This window comes from Taudactylus pleione, unplaced genomic scaffold (genome assembly GCF_031769625.1).
Source record: "Taudactylus pleione unplaced genomic scaffold, aTauple2 ptg000070l, whole genome shotgun sequence".
NCBI classification, from domain to species: domain Eukaryota; kingdom Metazoa; phylum Chordata; class Amphibia; order Anura; family Myobatrachidae; genus Taudactylus; species Taudactylus pleione.
The window spans coordinates 13348616-13368148 of NW_028284472.1; the positions used below are offsets into that span (position 1 = coordinate 13348616).

The 19533-nt window shown below is 32.6% G+C and overlaps 1 protein-coding gene across 1 annotated transcript in view; it reads right to left on the reverse strand.

Moving 5' to 3' along the window:
- The window catches only part of LOC148533777 (aminopeptidase NAALADL1-like), an 85520-nt gene that overhangs the window by 47319 nt on the left and 18668 nt on the right, over positions 1-19533 (reverse strand). The window contains exons 7-8 of the mRNA XM_088467356.1: positions 17264-17362; positions 526-611 (exon numbers count right to left, since the gene is read on the reverse strand). Coding sequence (XP_088323482.1) covers positions 526-611; positions 17264-17362 — 185 coding nt within the window. The remainder of the gene's footprint in view (positions 1-525; positions 612-17263; positions 17363-19533) is intronic.

The window sequence follows — 19533 nt, forward strand, 5'->3', positions numbered from 1 at the left end:
TTTTCACGATTTTTTCAACTTAACTTTAGCAACTTTAAAATATGCTGACCCCCATTTTCAAGTACCCAAAATTTGCTGGGATAAGTTATTTTCTGCAGAAAACCCTCCTGAATACTATTCTTCACCACTTATACAAAAACGCTATTTAGCAACTATTGAGCCCGTTTAAAAACACCAAATACCTTCAGCAAGCCAAATCGGGGGTACCAGACCTAACCCCCATGTCAGAGCATCTTTTGGGGGATGTCAGGCTAATTTCCCCAAATCTGACAGTACTTTCCTCTTGTTTAAGTTTCGCCGGGTCCCGTTTTCACCTACTTTCAAATTGAATGCGGGGATACGCGGGCACGCGCGCAATACTTTTCCGCCTGCAAAACACGCGATGTAGGCGAAAAGTCCGGGAGGCAAAAAAGTATCGCGGCTCAGCTCAAATTGAATATGGGCCTATATGTACTGTCTAATTGTTATATAGAATAAAATTATATATCTCAATATCCCTGTTTTTCCAAATGATAATGCTCTCACCTGGTTCTACGGCTCCTCTGATGAGTCCCATGACGTTCGCAGAAGATCGTATAGTTCGTTGATTGTAAACGTTCACCTGGACGTCACTGAGACAGAAGGGTACACTTGTACATGTTATTAGTATGTTGCAGTTTCTTTGTTAACTGTTCGTATTATCTTTTGTGTTGGCAAAGTACAGTACAAGTAGATGAATGTGTTATTGGTTCGGTAGAGAAGTAATATATGTTTATTTATTTAATCATTACTTACTTTGGGAAGAGGGAAAATGTAAAATGAGATTTAAGAGGTGGGACAAGCACATTTAGGGGATGTTTCTGGTATAGAGGACGGGGGGCAACGCAGAATTTTTCTTGCGCAAAAAACAATTTTCCTATATGCTCGAAAGTGGTGGAAACCAGACATCAGCCTGAACTTACGACGGGTGCCTTTTGCAATACTCCCAACAGTGTAATAATAAAAAAAACACATTCAGGCAGAAAAAAGTGAAACGTGACCCTAAAGAGATAGTTGGTTGTACAGTTCCTGCCCTGTGTCCTTCCAGCTGGACCTACAGACTCACAAATACAGTAGTCATGTAAATATTTTTTATTTATTATTTTATTAACAGTTTCTTATATAGCGCAGCATATTCCGTTGCGCTTTACAATTGGAAACATTGATAGAACAAAACAGGGTAATAACAGACAGACATAGAGGTAAGAGGGCCCTGCTTGCAAGCTTACAATCTGTAGTGTTAGTGATAATGTAATGTTAGTGATGATGTAGTGTTAGTGGTAATGTTGTGTTAGTGATAATGTGTTAGTGATGATGTAATGTTAGTGATAATGTAATGTTAGTGATGATGTCGTGTTAGTGATGATGTCGTGTTAGTGATGATGTAATGTTAGTGATAATGTAATGTTGGTGATGATGTAATGTTAGTGATGATGTAATGTTAGTGATGATGTAGTGTTAGTGATGATGTAATGTTAGTGATAATGTAATGTTAGTGATAATGTAGTGTTAGTGATGATGTAATGTTAGTGATAATGTAATGTTAGTGATGATGTAATGTTAGTGATAATGTAGTGTTAGTGATAATGTAGTGGTAGAGATAATGTAGTGTTAGTGATGATAATGCAGTTTTAGAGATCATGTAATGTTAGTGATAATGTTGTGTTAGTGATGATGTAGTGTTAGTGATGATGTAGTGTTAGTGATGATGTAGTGTTAGTGATGATGTAATGTTAGTGATGATGTCGTGTTAGTGATGATGTAATGTTAGTGATAATGTAATGTTAGTGATAATGTAGTGTTAGAGAAAATGTAGTGTTAGTGATAATGTAGTGTTAGAGATCATGTAATGTTAGTGATAATGTTGTGTTAGTGATAATGTAGTGTTAGTGATAATGTAGTGTTGTGATAATGTAATGTTAGTGATCATGTAGTGTTAGAGATCATGTAATGTTAGTGATAATGTTGTGTTAGTGATGATGTAGTGTTAGTGATGATGTAATGTTAGTGATAATGTAATGTTGGTGATAATGTAATGTTAGTGATGATGTTGTGTTAGTGATGATGTAATGTTAGTGATAATGTAATGTTAGTGATGATGTAGTGTTAGTGATGATGTAATGTTAGTGATAATGTAATGTTAGTGATGATGTAGTGTTAGTGATGATGTAGTGTTAGTGATGATGTAATGTTAGTGATAATGTAATGTTAGTGATGATGTAATATTAGTGATAATGTAGTGTTAGTGATAATGTAGTGATAGAGATAATGTAGTGTTAGTGATAATGTAGTGTTAGTGATAATGCAGTGTTAGAGATCATGTAATGTTAGTTATAATATAGTGTTAGTGATAATGTAATGTTAGTGATAATGTAGTGTTAGAGATCATGTAATGTTAGTGATAATGTAATGTTAGTGATGATGTAGTGTTAGTGATGATGTAATGTTAGTGATAATGTAATGTTAGTGATGATGTAATATTAGTGATAATGTAGTGTTAGTGATAATGTAATGTTAGTGATAATGTAGTGTTTGTGATAATGCAGTGTTAGAGATAATGTTAATGTTAGTGAAAATGTTTTGTTAGTGATACTGTAGTGATAATGGGCAGGATGCATCAATGAGAAAAATGTGGTCAAACCCCAAAAATGCGGATTTGAACACATTTCTCATATGCACCAAGCCCTGGAGTGCTATGCTATGTAGTGTTAGTGATAATGTAATGTTAGTAATAAAGTAGTGCTAATGGTAACGTAATGTTAGAGATAAAGTAGTGCTAATGGCAATGTAATGTTAGTGATAATGTAGTGTTAGTGATAATGTAGTGTTAGTGGTAATGTAGTGTTAGTGATAATGTAGTGATAGTATGTGTAGTGTTAGTGATAATGTAGTGTTAGTGATAATGTAGTATTGTGATAATATAGTGTTAGTGGTAATGTAGTTTTAGTGATATTGTTGTGTTAGTGATAATGTAGTGTTAGTGGTGATGTAGTGTTAGTGATAATGTTGTGTTAGTGATAATGTAGTGTTAGTAATAATGTAGTGTTACTGATAATGTAATGTTAGTGACAGTGTTAGTGATGATGTAGTGTTAGTGATAATGTAATGTTAGTGATAATGTAGTGTTAGTGATAATGTAATGTTAGTCATAGTGTTAGTGGTAATGTAGTGTTGGTGATAATGTTGTGTTAGTGATAATGTAGTGTTAGTAATAATGTAATGTTAGAGATAATGTAATGCTATTGATAATGCAAGGTTAGCGATAATGTAATGTTAGTGATAATGTAGTGTTAGTGATAATGTAATGTTAGTGGTAATGTAGTGTTAGTGATAGTGTTCTGTTATTGATAATGTAATGTTAGTGGTAATGTTGTGTTAGTGATAATGTTATGTTAGTGATGATGTAATGTTAGTGATAATGTAATGTTAGTGATGATGTAGTGTTAGTGATGATGTAATGTTAGCGATAATGTAGTGTTAGCGATAATGTAATGTTGGCGATGATGTAATGTTAGTGATAATGTAGTGTTAGTGATAATGTAGTGTTAGAGATAATGTAGTGTTAGTGATAATGTAGTGTTAGTGATAATGCAGTGTTAGAGATGATGTAATGTTAGTTATAATGTAGTGTTAGTGATAATGTAATGTTAGTGATAATGTAATGTTACTGAGAATGCAGTGTTAGAGATCATGTAATGTTAGTGATAATGTTGTGTAAGTGATAATGTAGTGTTAGTGATAATGTAATGTTAGTGATAATGTAATGTTAGTGATAATGTAGTGTTTGTGATAATGCAGTGTTAGAGATAATGTAATGTTAGTGATAATGTATTGTTAGTGATACTGTAGTGATAATGGGCAGGATGCATCAATGAGAAAAATGTGGTCAAACCCCAAAAATGCGGATTTGAACACATTTCTCATATGCACCAAGCCCTGGAGTGCTATGCTATGTAGTGTTAGTGATAATGTAATGTTAGTGATAAAGTAGTGCTAATGGTAACGTAATGTTAGTGATAAAGTAGTGCTAATGGCAATGTAATGTTAGTGATAATGTAGTGTTAGTGATAATGTAGTGTTAGTGGTAATGTAGTGTTAGTGGTAATGTAGTGATAGTATGTGTAGTGTTAGTGATAATGTAGTATTAGTGATAATGTAGTGTTGTGATAATATAGTGTTAGTGGTAATGTAGTTTTAGTGATATTGTTGTGTTAGTGATAATGTAGTGTTAGTGGTAATGTGGTGTTAGTGATAATGTTGTGTTAGTGATAATGTAGTGTTAGTAATAATGTAGTGTTAGTGATAATGTAGTGTTAGTAATAATGTAGTGTTACTGATAATGTAATGTCAGTGACAGTGTTAGTGACTATGTAGTGTTAGTGATAACGTAATGTTAGTGATAATGTAGTGTTAGTGATAATGTAATGTTAGTGATAATGTAGTGTTAGTGATAATGTAATGTTAGTCATAGTGTTAGTGGTAATGTAGTGTTAGTGATAATGTAGTGTTAGTAATAATGTAATGTTAATGATAATGTAATGTTAATGAAAATGTAGTGTTAGTGATAATGTAATGTTAGTGGTAATGTAGTGTTAGTGATATTGTTGTGTTATTGATAACGTAATGTTAGTGGTAATGTTGTGTTAGTGATAATGTAGTGTTAGTGATAATGTAATGTTAGTGATGATGTAATGTTAGTGATAATGTAATGTTAGTGATGATGTTGTGTTAGTGATGATGTAATGTTAGTGATAATGTAATGTTAGTGATGATGTAGTGTTAGTGATGATGTAATGTTAGTGATAATGTAATGTTAGTTATGATGTAGTGTTAGTGATGATGTAATGTTAGTGATAATGTAGTGTTAGTGATAATGTAATGTTACTGATGATGTAATGTTAGTGATAATGTAGTGTTAGTGATAATGCAGTGTTAGAGATCATGGAATGTTAGTTATAATGTAGTGTTAGTGATAATGTAATGTTAGTGATAATGTAGTGTTAGAGATCATGTAATGTTAGTGATAATGTTGTGTTAGTGATAATGTAGTGTTAGTGATAATGTAATGTTAGTGATAATGTAATGTTAGTGATAATGTAGTGTTTGTGATAATGCAGTGTTAGAGATAATGTTAATGTTAGTGATAATGTATTGTTAGTGATACTGTAGTGATAATGGGCAGGATGCATCAACGAGAAAAATGTGGTCAAACCCCAAAAATGCAGATTTGAACACATTTCTCATATGCACCAAGCCCTGGAGTGCTATGCTATGTAGTGTTAGTGATAATGTAATGTTAGTGATAAAGTAGTGCTAATGGCATTGTAATGTTAGTGATAATGTAGTGTTAGTGATAATGTAGTGTTAGTGATAATGTAGTGTTGTGATAATATAGTGTTAGTGGTAATGTCGTTTTAGTGATATTGTTGTGTTAGTGATAATGTAGTGTTAGTGGTAATGTGGTGTTAGTGATAATGTTGTGTTAGTGATAATGTAGTGTTAGTAATAATGTAGTGTTAGTGATAATGTAGTGTTAGTAATAATGTAGTGTTACTGATAATGTAATGTTAGTGATAGTGTTAGTGATGATGTAGTGTTAGTGATAATGTAATGTTAGTGATAATGTAGTGTTAGTGATAATGTAATGTTAGTCATAGTGTTAGTGGTAATGTAGTGTTGGTCATAATGTTGTGTTAGTGATAATGTAGTGTTAGTAATAATGTAATGTTAGAGATAATGTAATGTTAGTGATAATGCAATGTTAGTGATAATGTAATGTTAGTGATAATGTAGTGTTAGTGATAATGTAATGTTAGTGGTAATGTAGTGTTAGTGATATTGTTGTGTTATTGATAATGTAATGTTAGTGGTAATGTTGTTTTAGTGATAATGTTATGTTAGTGATAATGTAGTATTAGTGATAATGTAATGTTAGTGATGATGTAGTGTTAGTGATAATGTAGTGTTAGAGATAATGTAATGTTAGTGATAATGTAGTGTTAGTGGGAATGTTATGTTAGTGATAATGTTGTGTTAGTGATAATGTAATGTTAGTGATAATGTAGTGTTAGTGATAAAGTATTGTTAGTGATAATGTAATGTTAGTGATAATGTAGTGTTAGTGATAATGTAATGTTAGTGATAATGTAGTGTTAGTGGGAATGTAGTGTTACTGATAGTGTAGTGTTAGAGATCATGTAATGTTAGTGATCATGTAGTGTTAGTGATAATGTTGTGTTAGTGATAATATCATTTTAGTGATAATGTAGTGTTAGAGATAATGTAATGTTAGTGATAATGCAGTGTTAGTGATGATGTAGTGTTAGTGATAATGTAGTGTTAGAGATAATGTAATGTTAGTGATAATTTAATATTAGTGATAATGTAATGTTAGTCATAATGTAATGTTAGTAATAATGTAGTGTTAGTGATAATGTAGTTTTAGTGAGAATGTTATGTTAGTGATAATGTTGTGTTAGTGATAATGTAGTGTTAGTGATTATGTAATGTTAGTAATAATGTAGTGTTAGTGATAATGTAGTGTTAGTGGGAATGTTATGTTAGTGATAATGTTGTGTCAGTGATAATGTAATGTTAGTGATAATGTAGTGTTAGTGATAAAGTATTGTTAGTGATAATGGATTATTAGTGATAATGTAATATTAGTGATAATGTAGTGTTAGTGATAATGTAGTGTTAGAGATAATGTAGTGTTAGTGATAATGTAGTGTTAGTGATAATGCAGTGTTAGAGATCATGTAATGTTAGTTATAATATAGTGTTAGTGATAATGTAATGTTAGTGATAATGTAGTGTTAGAGATCATGTAATGTTAGTGATAATGTAGTGTTTGTGATAATGCAGTATTAGAGATAATGTTAATGTTAGTGATAATGTTTTGTTAGTGATACTGTAGTGATAATGGGCAGGAGGCATCAATGAGAAAAATGCGGTCAAACCCCAAAAATGCGGATTTGAACACATTTCTCATATGCACCAAGCCCTGGAGTGCTATGCTATGTAGTGTTAGTGATAATGTAATGTTAGTAATAAAGTAGTGCTAATGGTAACGTAATGTTAGTGATAAAGTAGTGCTAATGGCAATGTAATGTTAGTGATAATGTAGTGTTAGTGATAATGTAGTGTTAGTGGTAATGTAGTGTTAGTGATTATGTAGTGATAGTATGTGTAGTGTTAGTGATAATGTAGTGTTAGTGATAATGTAGTATTGTGATAATATAGTGTTAGTGTTAATGTAGTTTTAGTGATATTGTTGTGTTAGTGATAATGTAGTGTTAGTGGTGATGTAGTGTTAGTGATAATGTTGTGTTAGTGATAATGTAGTGTTAGTGATAATGTAGTGTTAGTAATAATGTAGTGTTACAGATAATGTAATGTTAGTGACAGTGTTAGTGATGATGTAGTGTTAGTGATAATGAAATGTTAGTGATAATGTAGTGTTAATGATAATGTAATGTTAGTCATAGTGTTAGTGGTAATGTAGTGTTGGTGATAATGTTGTGTTAGTGATAATGTAGTGTTAGTAATAATGTAATGTTGGAGATAATGTAATGTTAGTGATAATGCTATGTTAGTGATAATGTAATGTTAGTGATAATGTAGTGTTAGTGATAATGTAATGTTAGTGGTAATGTAGTGTTAGTGATAGTGTTGTGTTATTGATAATGTAATGTTAGTGGTAATGTTGTGTTAGTGATAATGTTATGTTAGTGATGATGTAATGCTAGTGATAATGTAATGTTAATGATGATGTAGTGTTAGTGATGATGTAATGTTAGCGATAATGTAGTGTTAGCGATAATGTAATGTTAGTGATGATGTAATGCTAGTGATAATGTAGTGTTAGTGATTATGTGGTGTTAGAGATAACGTAGTGTTAGTGATAATGTAGTGATAGTGATAATGCAGTGTTAGAGATCATGTAATGTTAGTTATAATGTAGTGTTAGTGATAATGTAATGTTAGTGATAATGCAGTGTTAGTGATCATGTAATGTTAGTGATAATGTTGTGTAAGTGATAATGTAGTGTTAGTGATAATGTAATGTTAGTGATAATGTAATGTTAGTGATAATGTAGTGTTTGTGATAATACAGTGTTAGAGATAATGTAATGTTAGTGATAATGTATTGTTAGTGATACTGTAGTGATAATGGGCAGGATGCATCAATGAGAAAAATGTGGTCAAACCCCAAAAATGCGGATTTGAACACATTTCTCATATGCACCAAGCCCTGGAGTGCTATGCTCTGTAGTGTTAGTGATAATGTAATGTTAGTGATAAAGTAGTGCTAATGGTAACGTAATGTTAGTGATAAAGTAGTGCTAATGGCAATGTAATGTTAGTGATAATGTAGTGTTAGTGATAATGTAGTGTTAGTGATAATGTAGTGATAGAGATAATGTAGTGTTAGTGATAATGTAGTGTTAGTGATAATGCAGTGTTAGAGATCATGTAATGTTAGTTATAATATAGTGTTAGTGATAATGTAATGTTAGTGATAATGTAGTGTTAGAGATCATGTAATGTTAGTGATAATGTAATGTTAGTGATGATGTAGTGTTAGTGATGATGTAATGTTAGTGATAATGTAATGTTAGTGATGATGTAATATTAGTGATAATGTAGTGTTAGTGATAATGTAATGTTAGTGATAATGTAGTGTTTGTGATAATGCAGTGTTAGAGATAATGTTAATGTTAGTGAAAATGTTTTGTTAGTGATACTGTAGTGATAATGGGCAGGATGCATCAATGAGAAAAATGTGGTCAAACCCCAAAAATGCGGATTTGAACACATTTCTCATATGCACCAAGCCCTGGAGTGCTATGCTATGTAGTGTTAGTGATAATGTAATGTTAGTAATAAAGTAGTGCTAATGGTAACGTAATGTTAGAGATAAAGTAGTGCTAATGGCAATGTAATGTTAGTGATAATGTAGTGTTAGTGATAATGTAGTGTTAGTGGTAATGTAGTGTTAGTGATAATGTAGTGATAGTATGTGTAGTGTTAGTGATAATGTAGTGTTAGTGATAATGTAGTATTGTGATAATATAGTGTTAGTGGTAATGTAGTTTTAGTGATATTGTTGTGTTAGTGATAATGTAGTGTTAGTGGTGATGTAGTGTTAGTGATAATGTTGTGTTAGTGATAATGTAGTGTTAGTAATAATGTAGTGTTACTGATAATGTAATGTTAGTGACAGTGTTAGTGATGATGTAGTGTTAGTGATAATGTAATGTTAGTGATAATGTAGTGTTAGTGATAATGTAATGTTAGTCATAGTGTTAGTGGTAATGTAGTGTTGGTGATAATGTTGTGTTAGTGATAATGTAGTGTTAGTAATAATGTAATGTTAGAGATAATGTAATGCTATTGATAATGCAAGGTTAGCGATAATGTAATGTTAGTGATAATGTAGTGTTAGTGATAATGTAATGTTAGTGGTAATGTAGTGTTAGTGATAGTGTTCTGTTATTGATAATGTAATGTTAGTGGTAATGTTGTGTTAGTGATAATGTTATGTTAGTGATGATGTAATGTTAGTGATAATGTAATGTTAGTGATGATGTAGTGTTAGTGATGATGTAATGTTAGCGATAATGTAGTGTTAGCGATAATGTAATGTTGGCGATGATGTAATGTTAGTGATAATGTAGTGTTAGTGATAATGTAGTGTTAGAGATAATGTAGTGTTAGTGATAATGTAGTGTTAGTGATAATGCAGTGTTAGAGATGATGTAATGTTAGTTATAATGTAGTGTTAGTGATAATGTAATGTTAGTGATAATGTAATGTTACTGAGAATGCAGTGTTAGAGATCATGTAATGTTAGTGATAATGTTGTGTAAGTGATAATGTAGTGTTAGTGATAATGTAATGTTAGTGATAATGTAATGTTAGTGATAATGTAGTGTTTGTGATAATGCAGTGTTAGAGATAATGTAATGTTAGTGATAATGTATTGTTAGTGATACTGTAGTGATAATGGGCAGGATGCATCAATGAGAAAAATGTGGTCAAACCCCAAAAATGCGGATTTGAACACATTTCTCATATGCACCAAGCCCTGGAGTGCTATGCTATGTAGTGTTAGTGATAATGTAATGTTAGTGATAAAGTAGTGCTAATGGTAACGTAATGTTAGTGATAAAGTAGTGCTAATGGCAATGTAATGTTAGTGATAATGTAGTGTTAGTGATAATGTAGTGTTAGTGGTAATGTAGTGTTAGTGGTAATGTAGTGATAGTATGTGTAGTGTTAGTGATAATGTAGTATTAGTGATAATGTAGTGTTGTGATAATATAGTGTTAGTGGTAATGTAGTTTTAGTGATATTGTTGTGTTAGTGATAATGTAGTGTTAGTGGTAATGTGGTGTTAGTGATAATGTTGTGTTAGTGATAATGTAGTGTTAGTAATAATGTAGTGTTAGTGATAATGTAGTGTTAGTAATAATGTAGTGTTACTGATAATGTAATGTCAGTGACAGTGTTAGTGACTATGTAGTGTTAGTGATAACGTAATGTTAGTGATAATGTAGTGTTAGTGATAATGTAATGTTAGTGATAATGTAGTGTTAGTGATAATGTAATGTTAGTCATAGTGTTAGTGGTAATGTAGTGTTAGTGATAATGTAGTGTTAGTAATAATGTAATGTTAATGATAATGTAATGTTAATGAAAATGTAGTGTTAGTGATAATGTAATGTTAGTGGTAATGTAGTGTTAGTGATATTGTTGTGTTATTGATAACGTAATGTTAGTGGTAATGTTGTGTTAGTGATAATGTAGTGTTAGTGATAATGTAATGTTAGTGATGATGTAATGTTAGTGATAATGTAATGTTAGTGATGATGTTGTGTTAGTGATGATGTAATGTTAGTGATAATGTAATGTTAGTGATGATGTAGTGTTAGTGATGATGTAATGTTAGTGATAATGTAATGTTAGTTATGATGTAGTGTTAGTGATGATGTAATGTTAGTGATAATGTAGTGTTAGTGATAATGTAATGTTACTGATGATGTAATGTTAGTGATAATGTAGTGTTAGTGATAATGCAGTGTTAGAGATCATGGAATGTTAGTTATAATGTAGTGTTAGTGATAATGTAATGTTAGTGATAATGTAGTGTTAGAGATCATGTAATGTTAGTGATAATGTTGTGTTAGTGATAATGTAGTGTTAGTGATAATGTAATGTTAGTGATAATGTAATGTTAGTGATAATGTAGTGTTTGTGATAATGCAGTGTTAGAGATAATGTTAATGTTAGTGATAATGTATTGTTAGTGATACTGTAGTGATAATGGGCAGGATGCATCAACGAGAAAAATGTGGTCAAACCCCAAAAATGCAGATTTGAACACATTTCTCATATGCACCAAGCCCTGGAGTGCTATGCTATGTAGTGTTAGTGATAATGTAATGTTAGTGATAAAGTAGTGCTAATGGCATTGTAATGTTAGTGATAATGTAGTGTTAGTGATAATGTAGTGTTAGTGATAATGTAGTGTTGTGATAATATAGTGTTAGTGGTAATGTCGTTTTAGTGATATTGTTGTGTTAGTGATAATGTAGTGTTAGTGGTAATGTGGTGTTAGTGATAATGTTGTGTTAGTGATAATGTAGTGTTAGTAATAATGTAGTGTTAGTGATAATGTAGTGTTAGTAATAATGTAGTGTTACTGATAATGTAATGTTAGTGATAGTGTTAGTGATGATGTAGTGTTAGTGATAATGTAATGTTAGTGATAATGTAGTGTTAGTGATAATGTAATGTTAGTCATAGTGTTAGTGGTAATGTAGTGTTGGTCATAATGTTGTGTTAGTGATAATGTAGTGTTAGTAATAATGTAATGTTAGAGATAATGTAATGTTAGTGATAATGCAATGTTAGTGATAATGTAATGTTAGTGATAATGTAGTGTTAGTGATAATGTAATGTTAGTGGTAATGTAGTGTTAGTGATATTGTTGTGTTATTGATAATGTAATGTTAGTGGTAATGTTGTTTTAGTGATAATGTTATGTTAGTGATAATGTAGTATTAGTGATAATGTAATGTTAGTGATGATGTAGTGTTAGTGATAATGTAGTGTTAGAGATAATGTAATGTTAGTGATAATGTAGTGTTAGTGGGAATGTTATGTTAGTGATAATGTTGTGTTAGTGATAATGTAATGTTAGTGATAATGTAGTGTTAGTGATAAAGTATTGTTAGTGATAATGTAATGTTAGTGATAATGTAGTGTTAGTGATAATGTAATGTTAGTGATAATGTAGTGTTAGTGGGAATGTAGTGTTACTGATAGTGTAGTGTTAGAGATCATGTAATGTTAGTGATCATGTAGTGTTAGTGATAATGTTGTGTTAGTGATAATATCATTTTAGTGATAATGTAGTGTTAGAGATAATGTAATGTTAGTGATAATGCAGTGTTAGTGATGATGTAGTGTTAGTGATAATGTAGTGTTAGAGATAATGTAATGTTAGTGATAATTTAATATTAGTGATAATGTAATGTTAGTCATAATGTAATGTTAGTAATAATGTAGTGTTAGTGATAATGTAGTTTTAGTGAGAATGTTATGTTAGTGATAATGTTGTGTTAGTGATAATGTAGTGTTAGTGATTATGTAATGTTAGTAATAATGTAGTGTTAGTGATAATGTAGTGTTAGTGGGAATGTTATGTTAGTGATAATGTTGTGTCAGTGATAATGTAATGTTAGTGATAATGTAGTGTTAGTGATAAAGTATTGTTAGTGATAATGGATTATTAGTGATAATGTAATATTAGTGATAATGTAGTGTTAGTGATAATGTAGTGTTAGAGATAATGTAGTGTTAGTGATAATGTAGTGTTAGTGATAATGCAGTGTTAGAGATCATGTAATGTTAGTTATAATATAGTGTTAGTGATAATGTAATGTTAGTGATAATGTAGTGTTAGAGATCATGTAATGTTAGTGATAATGTAGTGTTTGTGATAATGCAGTATTAGAGATAATGTTAATGTTAGTGATAATGTTTTGTTAGTGATACTGTAGTGATAATGGGCAGGAGGCATCAATGAGAAAAATGCGGTCAAACCCCAAAAATGCGGATTTGAACACATTTCTCATATGCACCAAGCCCTGGAGTGCTATGCTATGTAGTGTTAGTGATAATGTAATGTTAGTAATAAAGTAGTGCTAATGGTAACGTAATGTTAGTGATAAAGTAGTGCTAATGGCAATGTAATGTTAGTGATAATGTAGTGTTAGTGATAATGTAGTGTTAGTGGTAATGTAGTGTTAGTGATTATGTAGTGATAGTATGTGTAGTGTTAGTGATAATGTAGTGTTAGTGATAATGTAGTATTGTGATAATATAGTGTTAGTGTTAATGTAGTTTTAGTGATATTGTTGTGTTAGTGATAATGTAGTGTTAGTGGTGATGTAGTGTTAGTGATAATGTTGTGTTAGTGATAATGTAGTGTTAGTGATAATGTAGTGTTAGTAATAATGTAGTGTTACAGATAATGTAATGTTAGTGACAGTGTTAGTGATGATGTAGTGTTAGTGATAATGAAATGTTAGTGATAATGTAGTGTTAATGATAATGTAATGTTAGTCATAGTGTTAGTGGTAATGTAGTGTTGGTGATAATGTTGTGTTAGTGATAATGTAGTGTTAGTAATAATGTAATGTTGGAGATAATGTAATGTTAGTGATAATGCTATGTTAGTGATAATGTAATGTTAGTGATAATGTAGTGTTAGTGATAATGTAATGTTAGTGGTAATGTAGTGTTAGTGATAGTGTTGTGTTATTGATAATGTAATGTTAGTGGTAATGTTGTGTTAGTGATAATGTTATGTTAGTGATGATGTAATGCTAGTGATAATGTAATGTTAATGATGATGTAGTGTTAGTGATGATGTAATGTTAGCGATAATGTAGTGTTAGCGATAATGTAATGTTAGTGATGATGTAATGCTAGTGATAATGTAGTGTTAGTGATTATGTGGTGTTAGAGATAACGTAGTGTTAGTGATAATGTAGTGATAGTGATAATGCAGTGTTAGAGATCATGTAATGTTAGTTATAATGTAGTGTTAGTGATAATGTAATGTTAGTGATAATGCAGTGTTAGTGATCATGTAATGTTAGTGATAATGTTGTGTAAGTGATAATGTAGTGTTAGTGATAATGTAATGTTAGTGATAATGTAATGTTAGTGATAATGTAGTGTTTGTGATAATACAGTGTTAGAGATAATGTAATGTTAGTGATAATGTATTGTTAGTGATACTGTAGTGATAATGGGCAGGATGCATCAATGAGAAAAATGTGGTCAAACCCCAAAAATGCGGATTTGAACACATTTCTCATATGCACCAAGCCCTGGAGTGCTATGCTCTGTAGTGTTAGTGATAATGTAATGTTAGTGATAAAGTAGTGCTAATGGTAACGTAATGTTAGTGATAAAGTAGTGCTAATGGCAATGTAATGTTAGTGATAATGTAGTGTTAGTGATAATGTAGTGTTAGTGGTAATGTAGTGTTAGTGGTAATGTAGTGATAGTATGTGTAGTGTTAGTGATAATGTAGTGTTAGTGATAATGTAGTGTTGTGATAATATAGTGTTAGTGGTAATGTAGTTTTAGTGATATTGTTGTGTTAGTGATAATGTAGTGTTAGTGGTAATGTGGTGTTAGTGATAATGTTGTGTTAGTGATAATGTAGTGTTAGTAATAATGTAGGGTTAGTGATAATGTAGTGTTAGTAATAATGTAGTGTTACTGATAATGTAATGTTAGTGACAGTGTTAGTGATGATGTAGTGTTAGTGATAATGTAATGTTAGTGATAATGTAGTGTTAGTGATAATGTAATATTAGTGATAATGTAGTGTTAGTGATAATGTAATGTTAGTCATAGTGTTAGTGGTAATGTAGTGTTAGTGATAATGTAGTGTTAGTAATAATGTAATGTTAGAGATAATGTAATGTTAGTGATAATGTAATGTTAGTGAAAATGTAGTGTTAGTGATAATGTAATGTTAGTGGTAATGTAGTGTTAGTGATATTGTTGTGTTAGAGATCATGTAATGTTAGTTATAATGTAGTGTTAGTGATAATGTAATGGTAGTGATAATGTAGTGTTAGAGATCATGTAATGTTAGTGATAATGTTGTGTTAGTGATAATGTAGTGTTAGTGATAATGTAATGTTAGTGATAATGTAGTGTTTGTGATAATGCAGTGTTAGAGATAATGTTAATGTTAGTGATAATGTATTGTTAGTGATACTGTAGTGATAATGGGCAGGTTGCATCAATGAGAAAAATGTGGTCAAACCCCAAAAATGCGGATTTGAACACATTTCTCATATGCACCAAGCTCTGGAGTGCTATGCTATGTAGTGTTAGTGATAATGTAATGTTAGTGATAAAGTAGTGCTAATGGTAACGCAATGTTAGTGATAAAGTAGTGCTAATGGCATTGTAATGTTAGTGATAATGTAGTGTTAGTGATAATGTAGTGTTAGTGGTAATGTAGTGTTAGTGATAATGTAGTGTTGTGATAATATAGTGTTAGTGGTAGTGTAGTTTTAGTGATATTGTTGTGTTAGTGATAATGTAGTGTTAGTGGTAATGTGGTGTTAGTGATAATGTTGTGTTAGTGATAATGTAGTGTTAGTAATAATGTAGTGTTAGTGATAATGTAGTGTTAGTAATAATGTAGTGTTACTGATAATGTAATGTTAGTGATAGTGTTAGTGATGATGTAGTGTTAGTGATAATGTAATGTTAGTGATAATGTAGTGTTAGTGATAATGTAATGTTAGTCATAGTGTTAGTGGTAATGTAGTGTTGGTCATAATGTTGTGTTAGTGATAATGTAGTGTGAGTAATAATGTAATGTTAGAGATAATTTAATGTTAGTGATAATGCAATGTTAGTGATAATGTAATGTTAGTGATAATGTAGTGTTAGTGATAATGTAATGTTAGTGGTAATGTAGTGTTAGTGATATTGTTGTGTTATTGATAATGTAATGTTACTGTTAATGTTGTGTTAGTGATAATGTTATGTTAATGATAATGTAGTATTAGTGATAATGTAATGTTAGTGATGATGTAGTGTTAGAGATAATGTACTGTTATAATGTTAGTGATAATGTAGTGTTAGTGGGAATGTTATGTTAGTGATAATGTTGTGTTAGTGATAATGTAATGTTAGTGATAATGTAGTGTTAGTGATAAAGTATTGTTAGTGATAATGTAATGTTAGTGATAATGTAGTGTTAGTGATAATGTAATGTTAGTGATAATGTAGTGTTAGTGGGAATGTAGTGTTAGTGATAGTGTAGTGTTAGAGATCATGTAATGTTAGTGATAATGTAATGTTAGTGATCATGTAGTGTTAGTGATAATGTTGTGTTAGTGATAATATCATTTTAGTGATAATGTAGTGTTAGAGATAATGTAATGTTAGTGATAATGCAGTGTTAGTGATGATGTAGTGTTAGTGATAATGTAGTGTTAGAGATAATGTAATGTTAGTGATAATTGAATATTAGTGATAATGTAATGTTAGTGATAATGTAATGTTAGTAATAATGTAGTGTTAGTGATAATGTAGTTTTAGTGATTATGTAATGTTAGTAATAATGTAGTGTTAGTGATAATGTAGTGTTAGTGATAATGTTATGTTAGTGATAATGTTGTGTCAGTGATAATGTAATGTTAGTGATAATGTAGTGTTAGTGATAAAGTATTGTTAGTGATAATGGATTATTAGTGATAATGTAATATTAGTGATAATGTAGTGTTAGTAATAATGTAGTGTTAGTGATAATGGAATATTAGTGATAATGTAGTGTCAGTGATAATGTAATGTTAGTGATAATGGAATATTAGTGATAATGTAGTGTTAGTGATAATGTAGTGTTAGTGATAATGTAACGTTAGTAATAAAGTAGTGTTAGTGATAATGTAATGTTAGTGATAAAATAGAAAACACCAATGGAAGTAACCACAGAGTCTTTTTACAAGTGCTATATTATCATAAAGGACTCCTATCCTAGTGTTTGGCTGCCCATCTGAACCGACCGGTTCCCCGGTGGCTGTGGACCTGGCAATACTCTTGCAGTATCATTAGAACGTGGTGATCTGTATTCAAGTTTTCCTAGTTGTGTAAATGACCCTTAGTAATTACCAAAATAACAGATGTACATTACCTGTTGCTGAAATTACTCTGCCGGAAGCCTGGTCCTAGCTTATAAGTACAGCCCAGAGATCCTTGCCAGCCGTCCGGTGCACTGGGTCCATCCATTTCACTGTGAATAGAATAGAATACGCACTTTATAAACATAGGCACAGTGACTGCTTAACCTGCCTGCGAGCTGTATACCTAAGGTGGGAGGGTGGGAGCCTCATTCCCTTATTCCATGTAAGAGAGGTGGTGACATGATGTCAGTGACAGGGTTGTCCCAGGCCTCTCAATCATAATACTCAGCATTCAGAGACAACGTTGTGTTAAATGCAATATTGTATATTATAGAAGGAAATCCCATCCACGCAGACTACACTGAGGTGCCTCAGAGACTTGCGGCCTGGGTCAGGGATGTCACTACAGCTGTGATCCTGTATGCAGCTGCTGTGCCAAAGTTTGTAAATGCTACATTGTATTTATATGCCCGCCTGCAGCTTTGGCAGTCTTAGCATATGCGTACAAAGAAGCAGCATCTGTCGCTTCCATTATAGCTCTCCATTAATTACCCTATGGTCGCACAGAATGGCCGCACGCATTGAGACGGCAGAGACAGTTTTCCTGCCTACAGGATCACAGATGCAGGATGCACCAAACCCTCAAAACGGTCGCGTCACGTCTGCGTTTTTTGCCACCACTCCCCGTTACCTCCCCCAAATGCTCCATGACTGTCAATCACACTGCGAGTAAATGGTCGCTGCAAACGACTGCGGTAATGACCCTTCAAGCATGCGCAGTGCAACTTAGACCCATGCGCAGTTTATCGATAATCGCTAAACTCCATGAATATCGGCATAGCGTCCCTCTGTGAATCAGGATTATGGATCATTATAACTTTCTACAATGCGCAAGACATGATCCGAAACAAACAGTGACAATGTGCAGAAAAATGAAAGAATTTGGGCATACGGTGCCAGTGTACACTGCCAGTGTATGCCCAAGCCAGGTCAAATTATATGAAATATTTACTTTTTTTGTTAATAATTTTATTATTTACATCATTATAATTTTCTTAAAAAAAAAAAAAACTAACATTTTATAATTATTTTATAAATTTGTATTAATTATTTCCAACAAATTTTTCTATTCATTTTTCTGACACAATTTTTGTTTAACGTGAGATCACCGTAATGTGAAGAGTTACGTAGCAGCTGGTTACGGGTTGGGTATGAAATACCGGAAGTTGGGGTGCCAGCAGTCAAAATACCAGCAGCAGCATCCCGATGCTCAGTACCGACAGGGGTACGTAACTATGCTATCCCTCCCCCCTTCTGCCTCTAACCCTAACCCTCCCAACCCCGCACCCTAACCCTCCCCGTTAGTGCCTCAACCTAACCCTCCCCCAATAGTGCCTGAACCTAACCCTCCCTCCTTAGTGCCTAACCCTAACCCCCCACCCAGTGGTGCCTAAAGCTAACCCCTCCAGTCCATAGCCTAACCCTAACCTCTCCCCCCTGGAGCCTAACCCTCAACGTGGTGCCTAAACCTTACCACCAACACAGCGACTAACACCTAACCCCACCTCGCTATATTTATGTTCGGGATGCCGGCTGTCAGGGTTCCGGCATCGGTATCTAAACTGGCATCGGGATTTAGGCGCCTATGTTTAGTCCCGGGTCGGGATTCCAATGTCGGAATTTCAACACCCTGCATCCCGTCCATCGGAAAGGTAACTACATCCCGCTGGTTACATGTATTGAAAAGTGTGTACTACTTGGAGGTGGTATGCAGAGCTAAATCGCACCACCAGCAGAATTGCAGATACACCAAACTGTCCATGCGCTTAGCCAGGTGTCAGGTTTATTGAAGTGTAGTAGTAGTTACTGGTATATCCGCGCTCACAGTATCTGAATAGTGTGGAGTTTGAGCTGAACACACAGAGCCCCAGCCGGTGATGTATGAAGTTAGCAGTGCTGGTATACGCAGCCCGTATACTAAATAATGTGGCAGGCTCTTTGGACCTAAGTGGAACTCGTCCACATCCCACTGTGGCGCTCATATGCAGTGACTAGATGGCGCAGGGCATGCGCTGAAGACCAAACGGCGGCCATCCTGGTAAGGTAGAATGCCTCAAGTAAAGAGCAATCATGGAGGTAACGCAATAGTGCACTCCATATTTCAAAAACATGAGCTTCTTGCGAGAACCCGCGATGCCAGCACCGGGATTCTGACAAGTGCTGGGATTCCGGCACCGGCATTCTAATTGCCGGCATCCTGACTGTCAGTATTACGACCGTA